Source organism: Pseudorca crassidens, chromosome 5, assembly GCF_039906515.1.
Source record: "Pseudorca crassidens isolate mPseCra1 chromosome 5, mPseCra1.hap1, whole genome shotgun sequence".
NCBI lineage: Eukaryota > Metazoa > Chordata > Mammalia > Artiodactyla > Delphinidae > Pseudorca > Pseudorca crassidens.
In genome coordinates, this window is record NC_090300.1 from 42,715,749 (window position 1) to 42,742,809 (window position 27,061).

Here is a 27,061-nt window from a genome sequence, read left to right on the forward strand (position 1 = left end):
CACAGGCCTCATCCCTGCCCTCCAGGGACCAGAAAGGTCATTGTAGGGCCCTCACTACTTGCCAAGCATAGCAGCCTCAGGAGGTCAGTAATCGTCATTCTTGGGTTTTTCCGATGAGACAGGCCTGGTGGTGAGTGGGGAGCTGAGCCAGAGAGCAGAGCTTCCTTCTAGAATCCCATTTATTTTGGCATCTGGCAGGTCTGGTGAACGCAGCTCAGGTCAGGTCCCTCTCCAGGAGGATTCTGAGTTTGGCAGAGGCTGGACCCTGACGGGCAGCCCCTCGCTCAGGCCATGCTGCGGCTTAGCTGCATGGCAAAGTCCTGCGCATGCTCCTGCAGAGTCCGGCGGGCAGCCGCCTGGGCCCTCTTCTCCCGCGCCGCCCCTGCTGCAGCTTGGTCAGCCTCTGCTCCCGCCGCTTGCAGGCCTGCAGCTGGCGCTGGGCCTTGTCCAGGGCGTCAGGTGCGGCCTCAGCCCGCCGCTTCCAGAGCAGGCCGCTGCCCACCCGGTCGCTGGGCTCATTCTGGATGGAGGCTCTGGCGGGTGGCGGGAGGCGCAGCACGCAGGCCGAGGGGGAGGCGGTCCTCGGCTCCAGAGGCGACGGCTGCCGGTTCCCGCTTGGGTGCCGGATCAGTGCTGCAGCCCGCTTCATCTGCCTGGGCGCCCAGGGGCCCCAAGAGGTCTGAGAAGGCGCTACTGAGGCGAGCCTCCAGCCTCTCAGCGGGGGAGGTAGGCAAAGCGGCAGGGGCTGACGCCTCTTCCGCCGGAAGGCAGGTGACGTCAGGAGGTGGAGGCGGAGAAGTTGGCATTGTGGGCCCTTGGCCCTCAGAGCAGTGCTTACTGCGTGGCGGGAGCTGGCTGACTTTAGGAGGTCCAAGTGGGTAACTGTGCCCCTGGGTCCTGGTCGTTGGGCGGAACTTGGAGAAGCACTCAGATATTGTGGGAACTGCTCCCTCCTTCAGCCTGTGATACCCACTGATTCCCACCAGTTCAAAGCAGTTCTCCTCAAAGTGTTTGAAGTAGATGTACTCGGGTGCCGGGTCCCACAGGCCCTGGCCACTGGGGTCCAGGCACTGGTAGTTGGCCAGCCACAAGCCTCGCCTCTGGTTGTCCTTCTTGGGAAGCCTGTTGAAGAAGATGCCACGGTTGCACGTCTCGCATGTGTCCCACGTGCACTTCCCTGCACGGAGCAGTGATGGGACGTGGTTTCACCATTGTTGCGCTGAAGTCTGGCGAGGTGTCATACCGAGCCGTTTAGCTTGTCTTCTTTTTTTAAAAAAATTTATTAATTTTATTTACTTTATTTTTGGCTGCGTTGGGTCTTCGTTGCTGAGGGCAGGCTTTCTGTGGTTGCCGCGAGCGGGGGCTACTCTTCCTTGCGGTGCACGGGCTTGTCATTGCGGTGGCTTCTCTTGTTGTGGAGCGCAGGCTCTAGGCACGTGGGCTTCAGTAGTTGTGGCACGTGGGCTCAGTAGTTGTGGTGCACGGGCTTAGTTGCTCTGCAGCATGTGGGATTTTCCCGGACCAGGGCTCAAACCCATGTCCCCTGCATTGGCAGGCAGATTCTCAACCACTGCGCCACCAGGGAAGCCCTCTAGCCTTCTTAATTGTAGTATTTTTTCTGATCATTCTCTTGGGTTTACTAGAAAGATTTCTGTATTGTATCTGTACCATTTATATATCTCACGGCTTATTGTGTCAGCTAGAATTTCCTAAGCTATTTCACATAAAAAGGATAAACGAAAGAATGCGGTTTAGTTTCTGGTTTTAGTTCCTGATTTTTGATATATACAATTTTATGGCCAAAAGCAAGAAAATACTGTGTTTTAAATCATATAGATGCACCACTTTCTATTTTGAAAGTTTAAATATTTGTTTTAATTTTTTTCATGTCCTTTCAGCATCTATAGAGGTAACCAAGCATTTTTTTCCTTACCTGGCTTATGGATGTGAAGTGTTACGTTATCATATAGTATGAAATTTCCGGATATTAATCCATCACCATATTCCTAGAATGAACATCACTTGGTTTGGTGGACTGTTTATTATATTTTCTTTTACCTTTCTCCTTTGTTGGTGAGTGTATTTTTAATTTTAATGCAGCAGACTTATTACTTGTGCCAGAACCTATATAGCAAATAGGTACTTATAGAGCCAAGTCATAGAGAAAAATGGAATATTAGAGGGCAAATAAGTGATGCTGACTTTTCCAAAAATCTCTGCAGCAACAGAAAAACCGAAACCATCCTTAGGGGAGAAAAATAACAGAGAACACCATTGGGCTAAAATCACTATCTTTGGCCATAATTGTTCTTGTAAAAAGCAGTTATTTTAATGGCATCATCTTCAAATATGAAGCAGCATCATATTGGTTACTTTATGTAATAAAGGGAATATACATAAAATCAGATGAAACAGAACCAATACCATAGACAGAAGGAAGCCTGTATTCCAACTGTAAATGCTAAGATGGTTAATATGATTGCTCCATAACATTTTCTCTAAGCTCTCTGGACTCCAAGAAGAGGAGGAAATTGTGTACCACAGTGCTTCCAGAACATATAATCGTACCTGGTACATAGTTGATGCCCAGTAAAGGTTCATTAGTTTTATTCATTTATTTAATTTGTAAAAAATTGAAGTATAGTTGATATATATATCACAATGTACAATATTATGTTAGTTTCAGGTGTGTTAGTTTCAGGTGTACAGCATAGTGGTTCAGTATTTTTGCAGATTATATTCCATTATAGGTTATTATAAGATAATGGGTATAATGCTATATAGTAAATCCTTGTTGCTTATCTGTTTTATATATAGTGATTTATATCTGTTAATCCCATACCCCTGATTTGTCCCTCCCTTCTTCCCTCTCCCCTTTGATATCCACAAGTTTGTTTTCTATGTTTGTGAGTTTGTTTCTGTCTTGTATACATTCATTTGTATTATTTTTTTAGATTCCACATGTAAGTGATATCATATAGTATTTGTATTTCTCTGACTTATTTCACTAAGCATAATATTCTCATTGGTTTTAATTGAATAGGAAAGAAGATTTTGTTGGCACTAATTTTCAGAATTTAATTATGTGAAAAAATATATTTATGAATCTTAATTTAAAATTTAATTTAAAAAGTAGGAAATAAGAAAAAAGTCTCCCTTTTCCCCTACTCATTACCCTCCCACAAAGAACCAAGTTATTACTTTCTTGTGTATCCTTACAAAGACTTTATATACATATTCAAGCAAATGTACATATGTACGTAGAGAAATATATGATACACATACATACGTGCATATACATATATACTCCCCCACTCCTTATTTTACACACAAATGATAGCAAAATGGACATACACATCTGCATCTTGCTTTCTCACTTCATACTGAATCTTGGAGATCTTTTCAAACTAACATATGAAGAGTTTCGCCATTCACGTTTATGGTAGGATAGTATACCAATGTAAGGAGGTACCATAGTGTATTTAATTTGCCCCCTATTGATGAACATTTAGGCAGTTTCCAGTCTTTGGAATTATGAAAAATGTTGCATTGTCTAACTTCATATGCAAGTTACTTCACACTTACAGGAGCATGTGCATAGAACAAATTCCTATAAGTGGAAGTAGATTGGTGTCTCTCCATTACTCTTCTGTTTTATATTTTTTCTTGGTTGTTATTATCACTACTGTGAGTACTACTGCTGCTACACAGAGGAGCTATAGAATCATCTTGCCTAGTTCAGAAAGAAAATTTCTGATGATGTTTTTATTAAAATATTTCAACTAATTTAGGGATAACTGACATATTTATGATGCTGAGTTTCCTATGTAAGAATACAGCATGCCTCTCTACTTTTCAGGTCCACTTTTGTGTCCCTCAGAAAGATTTTAAAGATTTCTTAATCTAGAGCATGCACATTTATTCATGCAGATTATTTATATATCTAGATACTTTATCTTTCTGTTGACATTCTAAATTGGTTCTTCTTGGTGACTATTTCCACTAACTGGTTATTGTTATATAAAATCCACCAATTTCTGAACACTAATTTAACACCCTACCAATTCACTGAATTCTTTTAATGTTAGAGTGTTTTCAGTTGATCCTCTTGGATTTCCAGTTATGTTCTCATGTTATTTGCAAAAGATGGCAATTTTACCTCCTCCTTTTTAAACTTTTTGCTAATTTTATCTTATTAATTGTTTTGGCTAGAATCTCTAGAAAAATGTAAAAGAATTACATTATACTAGAAAGTCTTGTACAGTTCCTAACTTTAAGGAAAATACTCCTAGAATTTCTCTAGTAAGTATTATGCTGTTTTTTTGTAATGTTAAGATATATTTTATAATGTTAAGAAACAGCATAAACAGCATTATGCTGTTTTTTTATAATGTTAAGAAAGTACCAATCTATTCCTGTTTTATTGAATTTATCTTTTAATCAAGAATGGATAATGAATTTCATTAAATGCCTTTTTAGAATTTATAGATATATTATTTTTGCCCTTAGATCTATTAATATGACAAATTATAGACACAAATTTCCTAATGTCAGTTATCTTTGCATTCCTGGAATATATCCTATTGCATCCTGGGAAATTAATTTTTTAATGTGCTACTGGGTTTGGTTTATTAATATTTTATTTAATAATTTTACATCAATATTTGAGGGATTTGTCTTTGTCAGGTTTCATACCAACTTTATGACAATTTCATAAAAAGATTTTGGAAGATCTTTCTTATAGCCTTACTTAAATTTTTTTACTTTCATGTATTATGGCCCAAGAGAAGTGAATTAAAATTTCCTACAACTAATGTATCTTATCTTTTTTTCCTGGTATCTCCTAAAGTTTTCATTTTATGAATATTGTTGCTATATAATTTGATGCATAGATATTCTTAATCTTTATAACTTGTGAACCAAATCCTTTGTCGTAAAAATTTCCTTTCTTTGTCTCATTTAGTGTTTTTGGCATATGTTTTTCCTTGTCTTATATAAAGATCATGAGTTCTTTCTTTTGGTTTGCATTTTCCTAGCATCATTTTCTTATTTTTAACATTTCTTTTACATACTTTTACATTGATTTACATTAAATGAATGGCTGTTAATATAACTTTGTATAAAACAATTTAGTAGTCATTATTCAATGCTTCTTAATAGCTGAAGATATGCCTAGTATATAGGTTATACAAAAATAAGAAGGTAGTACTTGATCATATGATTCCAAATCATTCTGTCAGCACTTTTTTAAAATTAATTTTTATTGGCGTATAGTTGATTTACAATGTTGTGTTAGTTTCTGCTGTACAGCAAAGTGAATCAGTTATACATATACATATATCCACTCTTTTTTAAACATGGTGGGATTACATGCAGAGTTCACAGATCTTCATTTGAGAACAGAGGGCCCTGCTTTAGCAGATATGTGGACAAACTGCTTCTCAGAATTTTCAGCAAAGAGGATTAATTTTGACTCAGTGTTGACTTTGTCTCAAAGTGTCATTTCATGTGCTTTATTTGGTAATTTGGCATGGTACAAAAAATAATAATAAACTCATATTAGTTTTGAATATGTGGCATATGGTTTTGCTGTAAATATCAAAAGGATTTGCTTTAATTTGAATTAATTTTAACATGTACTTTAATCAAGTAAATTATTGTTTTTCATCTTTTTATTTTTACATTTTCTAAATCATTTTATTTAATATATGTCTCTTGTTTGCTAGCTTTTGCCTTGTGATCCCATCTAAAAGTCTTTCTTATAACAGACAAGTTTGACCATTTAGATGAAATGATATGATAGATATATTTGATCTTAATATGTCATTTTATTTTGTACTATGATTTTGTTTTTTCTTAACTTTTGGAGTTCAGTTATTTTGCTAGGAAGTGGCACATCTTGGGTTAGACACAAACAAAGCCAGAAGGCACAAATAAGCTGTGTGAACAGGTAGCCTAGACTCCTATGTCATCTACTACTATAGAAATGACACCTCCAGGACACAGTCATATGGCAGGTTCCCTTATGATCTGCTGACAGAGTAGGAAAACATCTGAACTTGGACTACTGATGGGTTAGCTCAGTATGTGGATGGAAGTCAAAATTTGACTGATGTTACAGTGTAGACCTAGTTAGAAGTAGACCTTGAATGACAACAATAAGAGAAAATTCTCCCAATGGACAGAGCTTCAGGCTGTGCACTTGGTCATTAACTTTGTATGGAAAAAGGAACGTACAGGTAAGAGCTAAGAATCATGAGTGGTGGCAGATGGCTTGGCTGAATGGCCAAGGGCCTGGAAGAAGGAAGATTGAGAGATCAGAGATAAGGAACTCTGAGCAAGAAACATGTGGTTTGATACATGGAATTTGGCACAAAGTGTAGATATCTTGTTTATCCCATTTTAATGCCCATGAGAGCATTAACCACAGAAGAGGCACTAAAAAAACAAGTGGATAGAATGGCTTAGATGACATCAGCTTTATCATAGCCACTACAGTGTGATCCAACGGGTACATGAATGGAGTAGCCTTGGGATATAAGCTAGGCATCACCCAACAGCATAAGCTCCTATTCACCAAGGTTGATCTTGTTATTATTGTCATTGCCTAAGTGTGCAGTCTGCTGGCAACAGAGGTCAGTGCTGAGCCCCCAAAATGGCACTATCCCTCAAGAAAACCAATGAATCATTTGATGGCAATTTTTTTGCTTTAGGTCTTTCCACTCCAGAAAAGACATCAATACCTATTGAATAGGTATTGAGTTTGAGTTTGCCTTTCCTGCCCCCAGGTCTTAAGCCTCAACTACTATTTAAGGGGTCACAGAGTATGTGATCTGCTGACATAGGATCCCACAAAACATTGTATCTGAGCAAAGAACCACTTTACAGCAAGGAGGTTCAGCAGTCGGCACATGATCATGGGATTCTATCACTTGTTCTTACCACATACCACCTGAAACTGCTGGACTAGCAGAGCAATAGAATAGGCTTTTGAAGGAGCAACTCAGCCAGATACTCTATATGAATGGGCCACCATTCTCCAAGAAGCAATATATATACATACATACATGCTAAAATAATGACCATTGCATGGTGTTGAATTCACTATGGGTAGAATACACAAGCCTGGGAACCCAGCCACTCCAGGTTCCCGAGTCAAGAGACCAGCAGAAAACAAAAAGAGTTGCCATCCTGGCAAGGGTAATTGGCCACAGCATTAGGAGGAGGTTGGGCTGCTGTTACACAGTGGGGCATCTGTAGGCGCTCCCTTGCCCAATTTTGATGTAAATGGACAATGGAGTAGTCGCAGCCTAAGAAGGGCATGGAGACCAGGGTCTCAGATCCCTCAGGAAAAAGCATCTGAGTCCCCTAACTAAGAAGCAACTTAAATCAGCAGAGGTGCAAGCTGAAGGTGAGGAGAATCTAGAATAGGTGGTGGAGGAGGAAGACTGTATCAGCTTTCTTGTTGCTGCTGTAATGAATTATCACATATTTAGAGGCTCAAGAATTTGTGTTGACAAATTAATTTTCTTACAGTTCTGGAAGTAAAAAGTTGAAAATGAGTCTCATTGGGCTAAAGCACGGATAGTTCATCTGGAGGCTCTGAGGGGAGAATCCAATTCCTTTTCTTTTCTAGTTTCTACAAGTTATGTGCATTCCTTGACTCATGGCCTCCATGAGCCTCCATCTTCAAAGTACATCACTCCAACCTCACTTCCATCATTCCATCTCCTTCTTCTGCCTCTGACTTTCTTGCCTCCCTACTGCAGGGATCCTTGTGATTATACCAAGCCCACCCAGATAAAAGAGAACAATCTCCCCATGTCAAGATCCTGAACTATATTACATCTGAAAAATCCCTTTTGCCATGTAAGGTAAAATCCATAGGTTCTGGCGTTTAAGATGTGGACATCTTTGGGGAACCATTATTCAGCCTACCACTGAGACGATGAGTACCAATTGCAGCACTGATACCAACTGGAGTGGTAGAGATCAATCAGCATCTCCGAGAAGCTGCTTCCGTATGGGAAGAAATGATTACATAAAGCAAATGGACTCACATGGTGCCAGGGGTAGATTGTAGTGGAGGCTATGCTACACTGCCCAAATCCCCTGCTAGGAAAAGGACACTCATTTTCTCAGCTGGTTCATAGCCAAGTTTGCCTGCCAAAACTGTCCTTGGTCAAAGGAAATGGCCTCACCCAAGATTTTGTTTCTCCCTTGGAGCATTTTAAATTGGGTCCCTGGAACCCAGTTACCACAGAGCTTATATAGATGACCTTGAGAAACATACTAAACCATGCCTAAACAATCATTTAACAACAAATAGCAACGAGATTTTCATTTGGATGAAACAAGCCTCAGTAAAAGTTGAAGGTGCAAATCAATGAAAGCACATGGCATATATATGTGTCTTGGTTCATGAACACAAAGGTTCAATAACTTCCATGCTAAGAGAGTACTGAATTTTTAGGAAATTTTGAAAAAGCTGCCTTGGAATGACACTGGAGTGTACAGGATAGTGTCAGTGAGATTGTTGAACCAAAGGCATATATTCAAAGATTTCTAACTAGCAAAGTTGAGCAGCTGTCCATAAGGATAAATCACTTCACACTGGTCGTAAGTTCAGCTGATATGTTAATATATTAGGTATAGGTGCACCAGTTAGGAACCTTCTTATTACTGTGAACCTCTTGAAGCTAATAATTTCTTATTCCATACCACTTCACTAAAAATAAAGAGATTTCTCAACTGGAAATTTTATATATTCAAATTCCTATGTATGACATGAAGAAAAATTTATTCTCTAAAAAGGAGATTTCCTCCAGTAAAGGGAAAAACCTGAATTAGTAGTTAACTGCTTCCTTCGGCAGATATTCAAAAAGACAAAGCAAAACAAACAAAAACAAAAAACCCCAACCTTTTTAATTCTTTTAATGATGTAATTGAATAGTTTAAAGCTTTTTGGTGAAGAATCAGCTTTGAAGTTAGGGTTTTCCTGATTCACATTCCAGGAAACACCCTGTTCTTATGAAATATATATGTGTTCACATGTATGTGTTTATGCTTGAGCACAAGATTGGGTTAGTACCCATGCATATTAAAATGAATATCTTCCAAGGACCAAATCTATTTAATAGCAAACCCATCAAGCTGAGTTTAGAGATTCATTCTCACAGTGACCTGGTCATTGTCAATTTTAAAGTAATTTATCCTAAAGTGGTGGGCATGTCAAAATGGAGGAGTAGGACAATGAAAAAGCCACGCATCGTGCTGCTCCAGGTCTAGTTATCAGGATGGATAACTCCCACTCAGCCATAGACACCACACCTCCACATCACCATCCATTAACCTTTCAGTCACCCTTCTCTATGTTGTAAGCACTCTTCAGGGAATGGCCCACTGGCAAAAGGGAATGTGGAACCTCTGAAATAAAATGGTTAGTGGTGGGAAGAGTGGATTTGGCATGAAAGTAGAGGCTTGAGAGAGAAGAAGGGAGACATCTTATGGCAAAGGATGGACCATTTCTCTTCCCCTTTAGAGACAGTATAACATAGTGGTTATGAGCATGGGCTCTTGGGTCAGACTGCCCAAGCTCAAAGCTATGTTCTGGTCTTATCAGCTCCGCAATCTTGAGCAATCACTTATCTCTCTATAACTCAGTTGCCTAATCTTTAAAATTGGAATGTTGTTAATATTTACCTCCTATAGTCATAGTTGTGAGGATTAAATGAGCTAACATACAGGGAAAGGATTTACAATAGTGTGTGGCACATAGTAAGTACAGATAAAGGTTAGCTATTACTATGTTTATTATTTCTCTTAAGGATACCAGAACCCTAAAAGCCAGCCTTGGGTTTATAACTTACAGAGAATTACAGATATTGCCTTCTTTGGTTACAATTTTTATACATTTATTCCATAACCACTAAATAACATACAGCACAAAAAAGACCACATAGTTACTCCTCGGTTATGGTCACATTCTACATTGGCGTCCATACGGATAATCCTTTATATTTGTATCACTCTTTCCACTTTAAAAACCACACCTATATGCATACCTCATTTATTTTACCATTCCAAGAATCTCCAAACTCAAGACACTAACAACAACAACAAAACCAAAAGCTGTCCCAGAGATGATAATATCACTGGGGTTCCCAGCAGAAGCAAGTATAAAACTGCTTTGAGGGATAAAACACTCAACCCTCAATCAATTCAATATTCACACAAGTAAAATCCTTATTTAAACACAACTAAAAAATTCAGATTTATAAAACACTCAAGGAAATAAGAAACTAAGTCTCTAATAAGCAGATTAGATACTCAAAAATTTCAAGTAATAGAATTATTGATCTCAAATGATGCAATTATATGTTCAAAATGATTCAATGTATAAAGGAAAATTATTTTTTTTTTTTTGCAGTACGCGGGGCTCTCCCTGTTGTGGCCTCTCCCGTTGCGGAGCACAGGCTCCGGACGCGCAGGCTCACCGGCCGTGGCTCACGGGCCCAGCTGCTCTGCGGCATGTGGGATCTTCCCGGACCGGGGCACGAACCCGCATCCCCTGTATCGGCTGGCGGACTCTCAACCACTGCGCCACCAAGGAAGCCCCAAAGGAAAATTATTTTTATGAACAAAGACCAAGTCACTTTAAAAAGGACCCGAAAGATGTCAAAAAGAACCGAATGAAACTTAGAATGGAAACCAAATGAAACTTGGATGGCAATCAAATTCCAACCCCCAAATACTCAGTGGATTGGAATATAGAGCTGAGGAAACAAAAAAACAAAGTATCACATAGAGATGGAAAATATAAAAGATGAAAAGACATAGAGTTCCAAAACATTTTTTTCCTGTGATGAGAACCTTTAAGATCTACTCTCTCAGCAGCTTTCAAATATGCAATACAGTGTTATTAACTATCATCACAAGGGGAAAAATTTGTAACTTTGATGGTGATGGATGTTAACTAGACCTATTGTGGTGACCATTTTGCAATACATACAAATATCAAATCATTATGTTGTATACCTGAAACTAACATAATGTTATATGTCAATTATACCACAATTAAAAAGAAAGAGAGACATGAATAAAATAGGATAGAATATAAAGGATATGAGGGCAATTCTTTTTGTCTGCTTTGTTTCCCATTATATTCCCAATATCTAAAAACATTGCTGGAAGATAGTAGGTACTCAAAACATATTTTTGGAATGCATAAATAAGTAAATAATTAGGATTTCCAGAAGGAGAGATTAGATGGGAAAGGCAATATTTGATATAATATTTAAGAACTTTCCAAGTTTGATAAAAGGCATAAAACTCAAAATCACAAAACACAATGAGGATTAAGTAGAAGTACACAAATAAAACCACATCTAGACACATAATAGTGAAAACCTATAACATCAAAGACACAGAGAAAATATTAAAATAGAAAAAAGTAGATTATGCATAAAGGAATGACAAACTGACAGCAGATTTCACAACAGCAATAGTATAGATTACTGAGGAATAAAAAGACTACAAATCTAGAAATCTATATCCAGGTAATTATCATTCAAAATTAAGGGCAAAATAAAGACAAAAAGTCTGAAAAACAGAAAAACAAACATTGAGAGGGTTTATTACTAACAGGCCTTCACTGAAGGGGCTTTAAAATGTATACTTCAGAAAGTAGGAATTTGGATTCAAAAGGAAAAAAAAAAGGAGGAAGAGAATAAAAAAAAAAAAAAAGAATGGTGAGAAAAGAAACAGTACCTTAGGTGCTCAAAGTAAGCATTGGCTGAATTTAAAAAAACAAGTCAGTAATTTTAAAGAATAGTTTTGAGGGCATTAAACAAGGTAGAATAAAAGTGCTGCTTAAGAATATGTAAGATGAGTATTAAAGTGTTCCAACTTCCTTGTGGTAATAGGAGGAGAACAGAGCCATTGCATAACTTTAGACATTCATTATAATTTATCAGATGTAAGAAGGTGTCAATTATAAGACCTACCATTACGAAGAAAGAGAAAAATGTGCCATTTAATTGTGAGTTACATCATGCCTTAAAGAAAATCTTATGCACGACACGAATTCGTTTCTTTGAAATTTCTTTCATCTATTCTAAGGGAATTGCCTGTTTCTTCTGCTTTCAGTTGCACTACTTACTATATTTTAATAGGCAATCTTTTACAAATACCTCAGTAATAAAAAGGTGTTTTTATTTTGTTTTGTTTTAGGTTCCATAAAGTTCTCAGTTACTGTTTTGCAAGAAAAGATGGAATTTCTATCTTTCCCCCAGTGATGAATATTTCATTCATTAATACAGAATTCATACCCTGGTCCTCTCTTTCCATGCCTTTCTGCATTGCTAATAAGTTTTTGTTTCAGTGCCACATTATATTTAGAAGTTTTGAAACATTTTAAATGTATATTAACTCAATATTGGTAATAATAATGCACATATTTCAGTTGGAATGGTAACAATATGCAAAGCTATGATAAGTTCATGCATACGTGGGCAATGACAACTATATTATGCCTATTGCCTGGCCCATAGCAACTGTTAGATTTCAATCAATTATAAAATGTATACTTGTTTCAGAGATATAGATATGTGAAAAGTATCTTAGAATTGATGAAATATAGTGACTATGTTTGCTAAAATTTTAAAGGTAACTACTAAGAGACTAGAAATAGAAATTTAAATTTTTTAAATGCCTCTCTTAGCAATTGGCAGTCCAAGCAAAAACAATTTTATTAAGGCTATAGAAAATTTGAACAATATAATTAATAAGAATTCTTTAATTGACAAGCTTAATGTCTTATGCTCAATGATTAGAAAATACGCATTCTTCTTGGGCACATATGAAACATGTAAAGAGGCAGGCAGTATAGTGTGGTGCTAAGAGCAGTTTCTGAAGCCAAACTCTCTGAACTTGATTCTTGGCTCTACAATTTACTAGCTATATAATCTTGGACAAGTTAAATTACTAAACTCTCTGTCTCTCAGTTCCCTCGTCTATAAAATGGGGGTAATATTAGTATATTTATCTCAAAAGTTTAGAAAGGAAAAAGCATATTAACTTGTGATAAGCTCTTAGAACAGTTCCTGGAACAAAGCAACTGCTACATAAGCATTAGCTATTACTATGTACACAGATTAGCCATAAACTATGCTACAAAGCAAGTCAACCATTTCCAAACAATTGGTATCATGCAGTTAACATTCTCTGACTACAATGCAGTTAAATTTTAACTCAACAAGATTACAAATATTCTTTGGGACATTAAAGCACAACCTTCTAACTTACTTATGAGTCAAAGAGGAAATCACAATCAATAAAGTATTTAGAATTTATAATGAAAATACTATGTCTCAAAAACTTGTAGGATAAAGCTAAGTGGTACTTAGCAAGAAATCTATCATCTTAAGTGCTTATATTAAAAAATAAGAAAGTAAAAAAAAGCAATAAGCTAATCATACAACTCAGGAGATGAGTAAAAAAAAAAAAAAAAAAAAGCAGAATACAACCAGAGAAAGAATAAAGAGGAAAATCATAAACATTAAGAAAGAAATTAATAAGAAAGGAAGATCCTATATAGATGCTAAAAGCTTTAAAAAAAGACAAAATTCTAAAAATATTGATGAAAGAAAATATCAGTGAAAAAGAGCATTTAAATACAGATGCAGCAGAACACACACAACATAATGCAAACATTTTTATGCCAATCAATTTGAAAACTCAGATAAGATGTACAATTTCCTAGAAATTATATTTTATCAAAAGTGACTGAAGCAAAAATCCTTCCATTTTCTTCAAAGAAATTGAATTAGTACCTCAGAAATCTACCCCAGAAAACCAAACAAACAAACTCATGGTGCCCCAAGGGTGTTTTGTGAGATCAAGGAATAGATCATCACCACCTTATAAAACTGTTGTATATAATAGAAATGTGGAGATATTTCCCAACTCATTTTATGAGACTAGTATTTATACTTTGATACCAAAGCCAGGTAAAATTAGTAGAAGAAAGGATAATTATAGGCCAAGCTTACAGTTCCAAAACTCCTTTAAAAATATGAAACCAAATCATGAAATATATTAAAATAAATGTAAAATTTTATTTTATCCCAGGAGTGTAACAATGGCTTTATATTTTAAAAATCTATTACTGCAGTTCACCACATTAACAGATTAAAAGAGAAAATCGGATTATCTAGAAAAAGCAGTTGATAAACTTTAACAGTTCTTAGAAAAATACAAATGAAAGGGAATCTCCTTAATCTGACAAAAGATATTAACCAAAAGCCTGGAGCAAACGACGTTATACTTACATTGCAAAGTCAGAAAGCTTCCTTTAAAGAAGGAAAAAAGTGTATCTGCTATTCCTATTGTATTCAACATTGTTCTCGAGAGCTAGTCAGGACAAGGAGACAGAGAAATCAAATAAAAGACGTAAGAATTGAGAAGGAAGAAACAAAACCATCATTATTTTAAGATAATGATTGTATATATAAAAAATTCCAAAGAATGTGCTTTTCTTTTCTTAAAAAAATCCTTTCTTGGACTCCCTAATTCTTTCTAATTACCACTCCATTTCCCTGTTCCTCTTGGTAGGAAAATGCCCAGAGTTGTCACGGCTCATTTTCTCCAAATCTCCTCCCATTCTGTCTTGAACTCCAATCCAGTTTTCACTCCTCTCTACCCAATGATACTGTTTTTGTCAAGTCACAATGACCTTCATGTGCTGAAATAATGGTCAGTTCTCAGTCCTCACATCACTTGACCTATCAGCAGCATTTGACATCGCTCTGTCCTTGACAGTGTCCACCTGGCTCTCAAGACATCATGCTCTTCTGACTTTCTTCCTCTTTCACTGGACCCTTCTCTCAGTGTACTTGACTTGTCCTCCTTCATCATCTTTTTGATCTTTGTGCGCTGGACTCAGCCTTTGGACTTTCTTCTTCTCTGTCTACACTCACTTCCTTGGTGATCCCATCCAGTCTCAAGGCTGATGAGTTCCAACATTAAAATGTCCAGCCCAGACTTCTCTGCTCAACCCCAGACTCATATATCCAACTATCTACACTATATCTCTGCTCAGATGTCTGACAGCTCAGACTTTACATGTCCAAAGAACTCTTGATTCCTTTCTACCTCTCCCCCACATCTGTTCCTCCCAGTCTTCTCCATTTTACTTAACAACAATTTTATCATTCTAGTTTTTCAGGCCAAAAATCTTCGAGTCCTTTCTCTCTCTCTTTTTACATGCTGTACCCATATTAATGAATCTTGTTTGTACCACTTTCAAAATATATCCAGAATCTGAACACTTCTTATCACCTCTATTGCTCCAAGAGTCTCTGTTGCTTCTTATATCTGGGTTATTGCAGAAGCAGGTTAATTGGCCACCCTGTTTCCACTTTTGCCTTTTTGCAGACTCTTTTCAAAACAGGAAAAGGAAAGTCAGATCATGTTACTTCTCTGGTCAGAACTCTCCAGCTCTCTGCCCAAGGACCAATATGATCCAGCCTGCCCTTTCCTTCTGACCCGATCTCCTATGATCTTTCCACTTTGCTCCCTCTGCTGCAAGCACATTGACTTCCTTGCTGTTCCTCAAACACTCTAGGCTGCCCTCAACTTAAGGACCTTTGTACTTTATGGTTCCTCTACCTGAAATGATTTCCTGAAGGTATCCACAGGTAATGCTCCCTCATCTCCTTCAAGTTTTGCTTAAATGTCAGCTTCTTAGTATGGCCTGCCTTGTCTGTTCTACTTAAAATTTCAAACCTCCAATTTTATGTCCCCATTCTTCGTTTTATTTTTCTACATAGCACTTATCCTCTTCTAATATACTACATATTTTCCTTATTTATTTAATTTTCTGCCTCACCCAATTCAATGGATGAAGGCAGAGGTTTTTTTTTTTTTGGTCTATTTTACTTACTCCTATGTCCTCAGCATAGAAGCATCTGGAACATAGTAGGTACCTAATAAATATTTGTTGAATAAATGGAAAAAATTTATAAGTAATAAGAGAGTTGAGGGAGTTTACTGGACATAATATTACTATACAAGTGTCATTTATGGTATTATCACCTCAAAAATAGTTGAAAAATATAATTTTTAAAAGGGTACCATTTATAACTTCAGCTAAAAGCATAAAATATTTATAAATTTTAAAGAATGTATAAGACTCAAGAGCCTTAAGAAAAAAAGTCATAAAACCTTATTGAAAGATATTGAAGATCTAAATAAATGGACAGATGAACATTATCTACAGATAAGAAAACAGTACCATAAAGATGTTAATTTTCTTCAGATTAATCTATAGATATAATGAAATTTCAATCAAGATACTGACAGAATTATTCATGAAACTTGAGAAGCTTAATACAAAATTATTAAAGAACAGAAATGAATCAAAACAATTTTAAAGAAAGAGTTTGGGGACACTCATCCTATCGGATATCAAGATGTTACAGTAAAAGGCAAGCTGGGCTTCCCTGGTGGCACAGAGGTTCAAAGTCCACCTGCCAATGCAGGGGACAGGGGTTCGTGCCCCGGTCCGGGAGGATCCCACATGCCGCGGAGCATCTGGGCCCGTGAGCCATGGCCGCTGAGCCTGCGCGTCCGGAGCCTGTGCTCCGCAACGGGAGAGGCCACAACAGTGACAGGCCCGCGTACCGCAAAAGAAAAAAAAAAAAAAAAAGGCAAGCTATATTTGGAGTAAGAGACATGCAACATGCACAAAGTGACAAAGGCTTTGTAGAAAATATACAAAAAAACTCCTTTAACAAGAACAGATTCTTTTTAAACCTCAAGAGAAAAATGGAAAGAAAAAAAAAAACCCAAACCATAAAGAGGTGCTTTACTTAAAAGAAAACTCAAATGGCAAATAGCAAATAAACGTATGAAGAAATGGTCAGACTCCCTAATAATGAGAGGAGTGAGGGCTTCCCTGGTGGCGCAGTGGTTGAGAGTCCGCCTGCCGATGCAGGGGATGCGGGTTCGTGCCCCGGTCCGGGAAGATCCCACATGCCGCGGAGCGGCTGGGCCCGTGAGCCATGGCCACTGAGCCTGCGGGTCCGGAGCCTGTGCTCCACAACGGGAGAGGCCACAGCAGTGAGAGGCGCGCGTACCGCAAAAAAAATAATAATAATAATGAGAGGAGTGAAAGTTTAAATAACAATCAGACACTGCTTCACTTAAACTGACACTTTAAAAATCTGATAAAAGCAAGCATTGATCAGGAAATAAAGCCACTGGGACTCTCATACTGTACATGTTTGATGGGAGTGTAAATTGGTAAAACCACATTGGAGAGCAATTTGGTGGTTTATCAGAAAATTGAAAGTACACAAAACCCCAAAATTAGTTGTTTCACTACTGATTGTGTACACTAGATATCAAGCACATTTGCCAAACCTGTTAATTATAAGAATGTTCGCTGCAGCATTGTTGAAATAGTGAATGTCCATCAAAAGAAGATTGCATAAATAAATTGTGGCATAGTCATGTGATGGAATACACTATTTCACTGAAAACAAAAGAACTGGAACTACATGTACCGACATAGATAAACCTCAAAAACATAACATTGAGACTTATGACACTATTTATATAAAGTTTAAAAACATGAACTACAGAGCTATAAATCATTTTTGAGCCGTGCATGTGTAGCAAAGAAATAAAAACACGTATGGATAAGTACCACAACAGGATATTGGTTTCCTTAAGAGAGGAAAGGGAGGTGCATTGGGTTAGAGAGACACACGCAGGTGATAACAATTTTATTTAATTTCTTAAATTTGGTGATTTTTGTGTACCTAACATTTTTTTATTCTTAAAAAAATTAAAGAGAACTGGAAGACGGGTAGATCGATTAGGCATGGGTGCGCATCGTGGGAAAGGTGGTGCTGAGAGTATGAGAAGAGGCTGAATGGATAGGGAGAGAGTCTCACCTGGATAGTCTGGAAAGAGGGAGCCTATGTAGTCCAGATAAGACTTGAAATGAAAAGACAAAACTTAAAGGTGTATTTGGGAACTTAGAATTTCGAGTGAGAAGTCACTTTCTCAAATCAAGCCTGAGGATAAAATATTTTCGAGCTCTGTTTTAGAGTAACTGATGGAAAAAAAGGGCATGGACTGCAGAGCAGAGTCTAGTAACATTCGATTGTTTTATGAGTGACTTTGGGGGAAGGATTAGAGGCTTGCTTACTGAATTTTCAGATTCTGCAAAGCTGGGAATGATAACTAATATATTGGACAGAATCATGGTTTTTTAAAAGGTATAAACATTCTGGAATGAGGGCCTAAAGACAAGAATATTATTTCAATGGTTAAAATGTGACATTCTATACTTAAAAAATTTTTTCAGGTTATCTAATTACAAATCTTGATTTAACCTGAGGGTCTTGGCACATCAAAGGATAAATGTGGCCAATTGTGTGATGTTACTATTGAAAAGAAATTTTAGAAGCAGAGTATCTGACTAGAATCAGCAACTGTTCCAAGCAATTGGTTCAAGTATTAGGCATTGATAAATTACAATAATAAATTTAAAAGATTCCAGAGGAGGGTAACCAAAATTCTGAGAACATAGGCTACAAAGAGGCATCCTCCAAAAATCTGGAAAAAAGATTGCCCTTTGAGGATTAAACAAACAAAAAAACCCCACTTGTATGAGTGGGATTAGCTAATAACTACAGGGTTAACGCAAGACACTACCTATACATGGGTGACTTTACAGGTAAGTTAAATACAATCTCCGGGAGGTAGGGCTAAAATGTGATTATAATAGAGGAGGAAGACGCCTAATCAGTAATAATATTCCTTGTCTAGAGAAAGACTGGGTAAATAGAGTCGGGGAGAATAGCATGGAACACACAATAATTCTGACAGACGTTATACTTTTCATTATAAATCACTAAGTCACCATTGTTTCATACTTCTGATAGCATGATTTAAATAGCATTTCTCATGTACTGACAAAATTGAGTTTCCAGACCAGAGACTGCTGTAAACTATCCCTGCTACAGGCTCTTCTTTGTCCTGGAAAAACATAAGGATATTCAGCTGGGAAGAGAAGCCAGAGGTGAGACCTGATACCTATCTGCACATGTTTAAAGTTCTTCTTGTAGGAACAGAGGTTAGATTCTCTTGATTGTTGAGGGCAGAGAATAGAACAAAGAATAGTAGAAAGAAAATACATAGACTGTGATTTTATTAGGCCAAAAGGAGGAACACACTAACGATTTGAACTTCCAACAGTGAGACAGCTATCTCTTTGACAGTTAGGATTCTTTGTTCATAAGCAGCAGGAAAAGTTTGGATAGCTGTAGCAAAATAAACAAACAAATAAAATAATTAAAAGATATGAGGTGGCTTGCAGATTTGAAGGGAAATTTGTAGTATCTAGCCTTAGAAAGACAATGACTGAGGCAGCTATAGTCATAGAGGGACAGGAAGCAAGGACTGTTTCTTTGGGACACCATCATCATGATAGCTCACCCTTTGCTGATTTCTTTTCTAGAATTACTGGGAAAGAAAATCTGATTGGCATAGCTTGGGTCAGGTGACCCCACTCCTGCCTTCCCCCCTCCCTGTCAAAGGCAAAGTAGAAAACCTTGACTCAAGGCCCCATCAAGGAAGGCTTCAGGCAATGGGAAGGGGCAATTTACCAAAGGAAAATGGTGGAGCAGGAAAAAAATATCAGAAACGTACTATGTCCCCATCATTGCAAAAACAGAAGGAGAGGCCACCTATTTGTCGAGAATCCTAAAGAAGGGATTTCTGTGCTGTAAGGAAGTTGGACAAGACAGTTTAGAAGGTCCTTCCAGTTCTACGTTTCCAAAGAGGAATTGAGAAGTGGAATTGACTACTGAGATCCAGGGTCATTAGGAAAGGCCTAAGAAGGAATATTTATCTGATCTTGGTTATAAGGGAAGGATGGGATGCAGCTAACAGGGAAGTAACCATAGAGTAGGCATGGTCGTCCAGGGGACTGATCACTGGCCTTGGTCATTGAATGTCATGGGTATTGAGGCATCATGGATACACTCTGAACAATGGAGAGACATGTAATAAAACCTGGCTTAGGAAATTTAAGCTGGTAACTGTTAGTAGATTGAACTAGAGAAAGGCAAGGCCAAAGGCAGGGATATCAATTAGTTTGAGAGCCTAAGCCAAGGTGATAGCAGCAGGAAGGGAAGGGAAGCAGCAGATGAGAGGCATTTCTCAGGCAGTGCCTACAGAATTTACAGGAAAAGGTGAGAGTGAGAGAAAGAGGTCAAGAATGACTCCAGGTTTCAAACCTGGAGACCTAGGAAAAGGGTAGTATAACTGGAAGAAAGGTGACAACTTCTAATTTAGATATATTGAATCTGAGGTGATGGATATCAACTAGTACGAGCTTGAAATTCATCGAGAGATATGAAGGCTGAAAACATAGATCCTGGATTCCCCCATGTAGAGATTGCACTTGAGGATATATGAATAGATGACTTTCTATAAGAAAAGTATAATGCAAAAGGGCAATTAAGTCCTTTTAGAAAGAGGCAACCACTAAGAACTAGAACCACTAGAAATCATTTCAGGAATAATGAAACTTGAACTGGCTTTTAAAGGAGGGGAGCTGGGAAGGAATGCCAAACAGGGACATGTTTATAACCAGGATTGATCAGCAAATTTCAAAACTGGATCTATCAACATGATCCCTGCATTTAAAAATTGGAATGATCGGCATGATTTCCTCTAAAAAAAAATTATTCTTTTCATTCTGCCACCTATCTACTCTGTGCCATGGTTACAGATAGAGAATGGAAGAAATGGGATGTGACAGAAATTAGTAGATGTAGATCTCAAGAGAACTACCAGCTCTCCAGACCTACTTGTCTCGTGGGATGCTAAGTGGAGGGCTTAAAGTATGGACAGTGCTCTTGATGACAAAGGACATGCCAGCCTTAATGGTTAAAAGTGGGGACACATAATAGAACTCACCAGTCCTGAAATTCTGAATTTGACATCTGTGAGACAAAGCAATTGATGAGGAAACAGAAGAAATCACTGACACTAGTGACCTCTAGTGGAAATAGGCTTCAGGGAAATATAGATACAGATACCTAGATATACATACACATATTTTCCATTAGATTAGATAACATCTGTAGCACATTCAGCCAGTTTATTTCCAGAGGAGTATGAAGGAAGGGACTGCTGGAAATAGCACACAAATCCTACCCAGAAAGCGGAAATGTACCAGGAATACTTTGTTTTCTGAGTCAGACTAAGTTGATTAATTTTCTGGACACGTAATTGCTGTCAAAGACATTACCTGAGGAAAGAATAGTGTTTGGGCAGTGACTTCACTTGTCACTGGGCAGACTTGGCACGTTAATGGCAGCCAACAAGAGAACGTGCTGACAGATTTGAGGAGGAAGCAGCACTGGTTGCTATGCCTTTTAAGCATCTTTTCGTTATGACATGGAAGAAAGCTGTTATCTCTGAAATATGTACATATTTGCTATTCAGTATTTTATGGCTGGAGTCCTGTCTCTTTCCTTTGCCTGGTGGGTGTTTGTGCCAAGTGTTGGCAAAAACACTGTTGAGCTGGGAGGATGGGAGGGGATAATTGGTGGCCTTGGTCTTTGAAATGGGACCAACCTGCAAGCACAGTCAAGAAGGTCAACATCCCACCACGCCAGGCACTCCACACACGCTCTCTTTCAGAAGTGCTTTCAGGATATATAATCTTGACACTGAGGAAAAGCGAAGGAATGGGAGGGTTGATGGAGATTTTAAGTTTGTCTAATCATACTGGGGGCTAATAACGGGTGAGTTGAATTAAATGGGTGGGGGGGCGTGTAGAAAAAGGAGCAAAGGAAAGGTTCAAAAAATGGAGATTATACAGAAGCAAACAGAATCAGCGTGATTAAGCCCTGGGCAACTGTCACTTCTGGCAGCAGAGAGATAGCTGTCCTGGTCTCGTATTACCTGTGTGGCAGGAGGTGTCACCTTGCCTTCTTTCATTATTTAACCCCCATCTCAGGCGCTGCTCTTGTGCAGCTCGGTGGGTCTGCTTTCCCCCAGATTTGCTCCCTCTCCTCTCCATGTCATTTCAAGGATGTAGAAACAACCTTTAGACAGCCTTTAGTGAGAATTCCACTCTGGTCTGCCATTTCCAGAGTTCTGGTCTCTGTGAATGGGCAAAAGGTGGTCTGGGTGCTCCCCAAGTCAAAGACTTCCCTGGTATTATTTCTCAGATGCCAGCTAAACCACAGAGAAGGGTTAAGAGAGACCAACATGAGTGGTCCTTCCTCTTTCCTCTGCAAAGATCTTTTTCCCCAGGATATGTACAGTCATTTAGCTCCGGAATAGGTCATTTCAGGGGTCTAGTCTAAGAACGAGTTTACTTACTGAAGATGAGCTAATGATTTTAATTTGCTCCAAGGCTTCTGTCAGGCTGTCTTCAATCTCAGAGTCATCTAAGGAGAAGAGGTCGCCGGCTCGTGAAAGATCTTTTTGTCCCAAGACCAGTCTGAAGAGTTGATGCATGCTGAGGGGTCTGATAATCAATGGACTGTCTGCAGGCCCAGGACCATGTGTCTCAGTCACCAGAGGTTAGTGAGACAAAAACATGTAGCAGGACATAGACTTCGTATTCCTTGAAAGGTCATTTTTCTCCAGACTTTGAGGTCTTCTTTGACACGCTCTGCAAGAGAAACAAATGACACAAGATAGCCTTTAGTAGGATGGCATGAGCTCAGAATGTGAACTTGGTGCCCAGAAGAGAGAGAGGAAAACAAAGACATTTGGAAATGTACATGGAATCACAGATTCTGGCTTGATGATCTTCAAAAGAACTCTCTCCTTATTTTGTCTCAAAAAGTCCTGTCGAAAATGATTCTATTTCTCCAGAATTTAATTTGAGCCTCAAAAAGCAGCTTAAATCCCCTACTTTTCTCCTTTCTATATCCTTTCCATATCCTGTCCTTCTCTCCCTGCCACAAGGAAACAAGTGGACCAGCAACAAATATGCCCAATACCTGCCAGATTTTCCCCAAACAGATTCCCATGGGAAGCAAACAGAAAAGGGCAATGAAAGGAAGACAGAACACAGGAAACACCTTTTAGACCCACTGCCTGTTTCCTGGACGTGGGAACCAATGCTTCACTTACCTCCTTGGCGGGGCTTCTTGGCTGTATTGACAACAGGAGCTTCCTGAACCTCAGTCCAGAAGGTGCCCTATTCTTATGTACTCTCTAAACAAATGGCTATGAAATAAAGAACTCTGCCTGGGAGTATGAGACCAGATAAATCTCTACAGAACGTGAGCGTGAACTTGAACACAGAGCTTGAAGGTGAGAACGCTGCAATGAAGGCTAAAGAGGAAGGGTTTTAGGATCGGGCAATCCTCCCTCTATTCCCAAAGTTGAAATAATAAAGTCCCATTGTAGTTCTTACTTAATTAACAGCCCACAGAGAGTAAGGCAATGGTACCAATTAAATAACTGATTATTCTCATCAGCTCCTTTCTGGGCCTAATAAAACTGTAGACCGTTTGCACTGGTAGAGACCTTAGCAATCATTTCATAACCAGGGAGGTTTAAGACTTCTTCGAGGCCTCACAGAAGCTGTGGCAGTGCTCTTCTCCTGATCTCAGGCCAGTGGGTTCCCCCCAAGTTTACATTAGAGTGGAGTCACCTCATACATACAGGTAACTTACAAATGCAGCCACTTGTTCCAAGAGTGAGAGCTGAGACTGATTTATGTAACATAAGCGGTTTATGTAACATAAGCAATTCTGCCCAGCATTTCAGTCTGAATGTGTTCCCCAGAATGAGTGTGAAAAGGGAAAGTCTGCTGCTCCCTTGGGTGTCCCCCCGTGAGCTATCACTGTGGCAGCACCTCTCTGTGCTGAAAGCACTTTTAAAGTTACATACTCTCCATACAACATGCTCTCTAAACACAAGCCAAATCCATCATCAGGCACCTAACTGAAGAAGCGATCTGTAGTATTCCAAATGGTGCAATTTACAGGCCAGTGAAGAGATTTCAAGGGTAGTATTGCCTACATGCGACTTCTGCACTACCTACCAGCTTTAGAAAAATGACGCCCAATACTTACATATGCTTGTCTATATGCCAGATCCTGGATGCTTTGTAAACATTAACTCGTTTAATCCTCATAACAACTGTATGAGGCTATTTCATTCCTATTTTACAGGTGAGGAACGCAAGGCATTAAATAACTTGTCTAAGCCACATAGCTAGTAGATTAGAGAGCTGGGATTTGGACCCAGAGACTCCAGTGCTGGGCTCCCAGTCGATAACTGCTGTGGACTGATGATGACACGTAAGACTCCACATGAAGCTACCATTAGGAGTAGAAACCTCATTAGTAACATTTGAGGGTGAAGATATGGGTAGGGTCATAAAGCAAGAAGATGAATTCCTCTTGCCTCCTACACTGACCCTGCATCCTCGTCCATCTACACCCTGGGATTTAGGCCAACCAGAGAGCAGGAGAGTCACAAGGAAGAGAGGCTTAGAGGATGAGAAAAGAACGAGGGAGGTAGGGAAGGTTTCAGGGGATGGGGAGAGAGGAGAGTGAGGATCCTACAAAGGACCTTTGCATCCTGGCAAATGTGGAGGGGTGAATTACAATATCTACAAGAAAAATTAGGGCAGTGTTTTCCTGAATTTTCCCCTGCTCCCCTCGCCCTCTCCCACTCAGGTATTTGCAATGGCAGAGTCTCTGTGAAATAATATTCAGGAAAATAAGGTATTGGATGGAAATTACTTCACCTTGACCAGTCAGCTTGTTGGTCACTATCAGGCACTTCTGGAAGCAGATTGAGCTGCCCCAGACATGGCAGAGCTTCTCAAGCTGGAACTCGAGAAGGAGCAGAAATACATGCTGGGGGAGAGGGGCACCCACAGGGTTCTCCTGAGCTCCTTCTTTTCTTTTCACACTTGCAGTGACACCTGGTGTGGAGTCCCACGTTCATGCTTCCAACTGCAGCTGTTACTCTTGTGTGTCCACCATGTGCAACATTGTTATTCAACACATAGCCATACATGAAAACTTTCACACATCCAGGGGTGGAGGAGGGAGAGAGGAGACTTGTACCAAACATTCTACATTACAAGGATGACCCAGAGAAAAGTCGCCGAGGTACTACAAAAGGAAGTTTGGGGAAGTACGAGGGAGAGAGAGATCTCTCCTAGGGCAAGATGACAAGGAATGGGTCTGTGGAGGAAATGGTGTTTAGCCAGAACTTTCAGGTTTCATTCAGTGCATGTGTGCTGAGTACATACTAAGCCACCTGCTTATCTGGGGCCCCAGATTCAAGTTCCAGCCCAGCCAGTCAGTGGTCATGGGGCCTTTGGTTCATGCTCTGCCCTTCCCCAAGCCTCAGTTTTCTCATCTGCAAAACGTGTGTAAGGCACACCTCATCTACCTCATCAGGTTGTTTTGAAGATCAAAGCAGATAACACACAAAAGTGCACTTTGTAAAATAATGACACCACCAGCTGATGTTTAGTGGGTGTTTACCATGTGTCAGGCACTACTCTTGAGAGTTTCCCACATAACAAGCCACTGAATTCTCACAACAATTCCATGCAATGAGAAACTGATGTCCAGAGAGGAAAACAAGCAGTCCAGGGGGACCTGGAGAGTAAGTTGCAGAGTCAGGATTGAAAGCAGTTGGTCTCCCAGGACAAAGCCCCTCTCAGGACTGTGTGTAGGTACATACATGACTGTGCATGGTAATTATTGAGCGCCTCCCTTCCACCTGTCCTCATTTAAAGAGCACCCTGCATCCTTATCCAGTCCTCCCTTTCCTGGATAAGAATCAACAGGGCATGTTATTTATTTTTCAGCAGCTCCGGTCAATGTTTTGCTCAGGTGTCTGGCTTCTCTTGCTGCTCTGTTTGCAGCAGCCCAGAAGGTTAGAGCCAGATCAAATTTTACCTCATCTTCTGAGAAACGTCGTGCTCTTATGAATGTCATAGTCCTGTGGCCTATATGTAGGTGTACATATGCATCCACCGTACACACACAAGCACACGTATGTACACACACTAGGATACTTCCTATGTACCAAGTTCTTCACTAGACACTTTCTTCTCAGTTCTCCCATCAACCCTGCAGGTAGATATGATTACCGAAGAGGAAACAGGACTGGTGAGGTTAAACATCATGCCCCAGGTTACACACAGAGCCAAGATTCACATCCAAGTAGGTCAGCCTCCAAATCTTCTACTTTCTATGTTACAAAAACTGGCTTATAAAATTCCTTTTCATCCCCGCCTTTGGCCCTCCTAATTTCATTCCCTAATCTGACGCCCAGGTGCTCATTATTCAGTCTACATTTTTTAAGCAGATGTTGACTGACAAGTCGGGTTTCTGTATGGAGAAACAGACACCCCAAAAAGAGAAATTATTCTGAACCATGCGCAACACATTTCGGGGAGTCCCAGCTGTCCCCCACAAACGCGCTTTACCTGCGTGCTACTCCTCAAAGGCGCACTTGCTGCTACTCAACGGTCTATTTTGAGGCTGGGTGGGAGACTCGGGCAGCGGACTCCAAGGGCACAGGGAGTGGAATCTACTCAGCTCAGTGAACCTGAAGTTGTTCATTGCGGTGCCGGGTTCAAGAATTCTAGGAATGCCACTGGCAGCTCTGGAGCTGGTCAGGTGACAGGCTGCGCCTCACCCAGTGGAGAGTTACCTCTGAGTGAAACGCTCTGTTTCCTGGGGTGAAACAGAAAGCCTGCTCCAGTAAAGTGGAGTTGTTTTTAACAGCGAAAACAAAACTGCCTGTGTTCATGAAAATCTATACTTTCCCTGAGAAGAATGGAGGGGGAAAAAAAAAAAGCCACGCAGATAACACGGTTTCAATAGGAACTCAAGCAGGTGAATGGGACGGCTATCGGAGCCATTTCTCAACATCCACCCCCCTCCCCTCCCCGGAAGGGAGGAGAATTGCAGCTTAATTAACACTTCCCTCGCCTTCGAGATTTCACGTACAGAGTTTGAAACACTGAGAGTTTGTT

The 27,061-nt window shown here is 39.4% G+C and overlaps 1 protein-coding gene and 1 pseudogene across 1 annotated transcript in view; both read right to left on the reverse strand.

Annotated features, from left to right (window-relative positions):
• VEPH1 (ventricular zone expressed PH domain containing 1) overlaps window positions 1-26,637 on the reverse strand; it is a 214,867-nt gene extending 188,230 nt beyond the window's left edge. Inside the window, exons 1-2 of the mRNA XM_067737220.1 lie at window positions 26,510-26,637; window positions 22,414-22,708 (exon numbers count right to left, since the gene is read on the reverse strand). Coding sequence (XP_067593321.1) covers window positions 22,414-22,551 — 138 coding nt within the window. The 5' untranslated portion in view covers window positions 22,552-22,708; window positions 26,510-26,637. The remainder of the gene's footprint in view (window positions 1-22,413; window positions 22,709-26,509) is intronic.
• LOC137225415 (THAP domain-containing protein 7 pseudogene) lies at window positions 285-3,431 on the reverse strand (annotated as a pseudogene).
• Window positions 26,638-27,061: the final 424 nt, after the last annotated feature.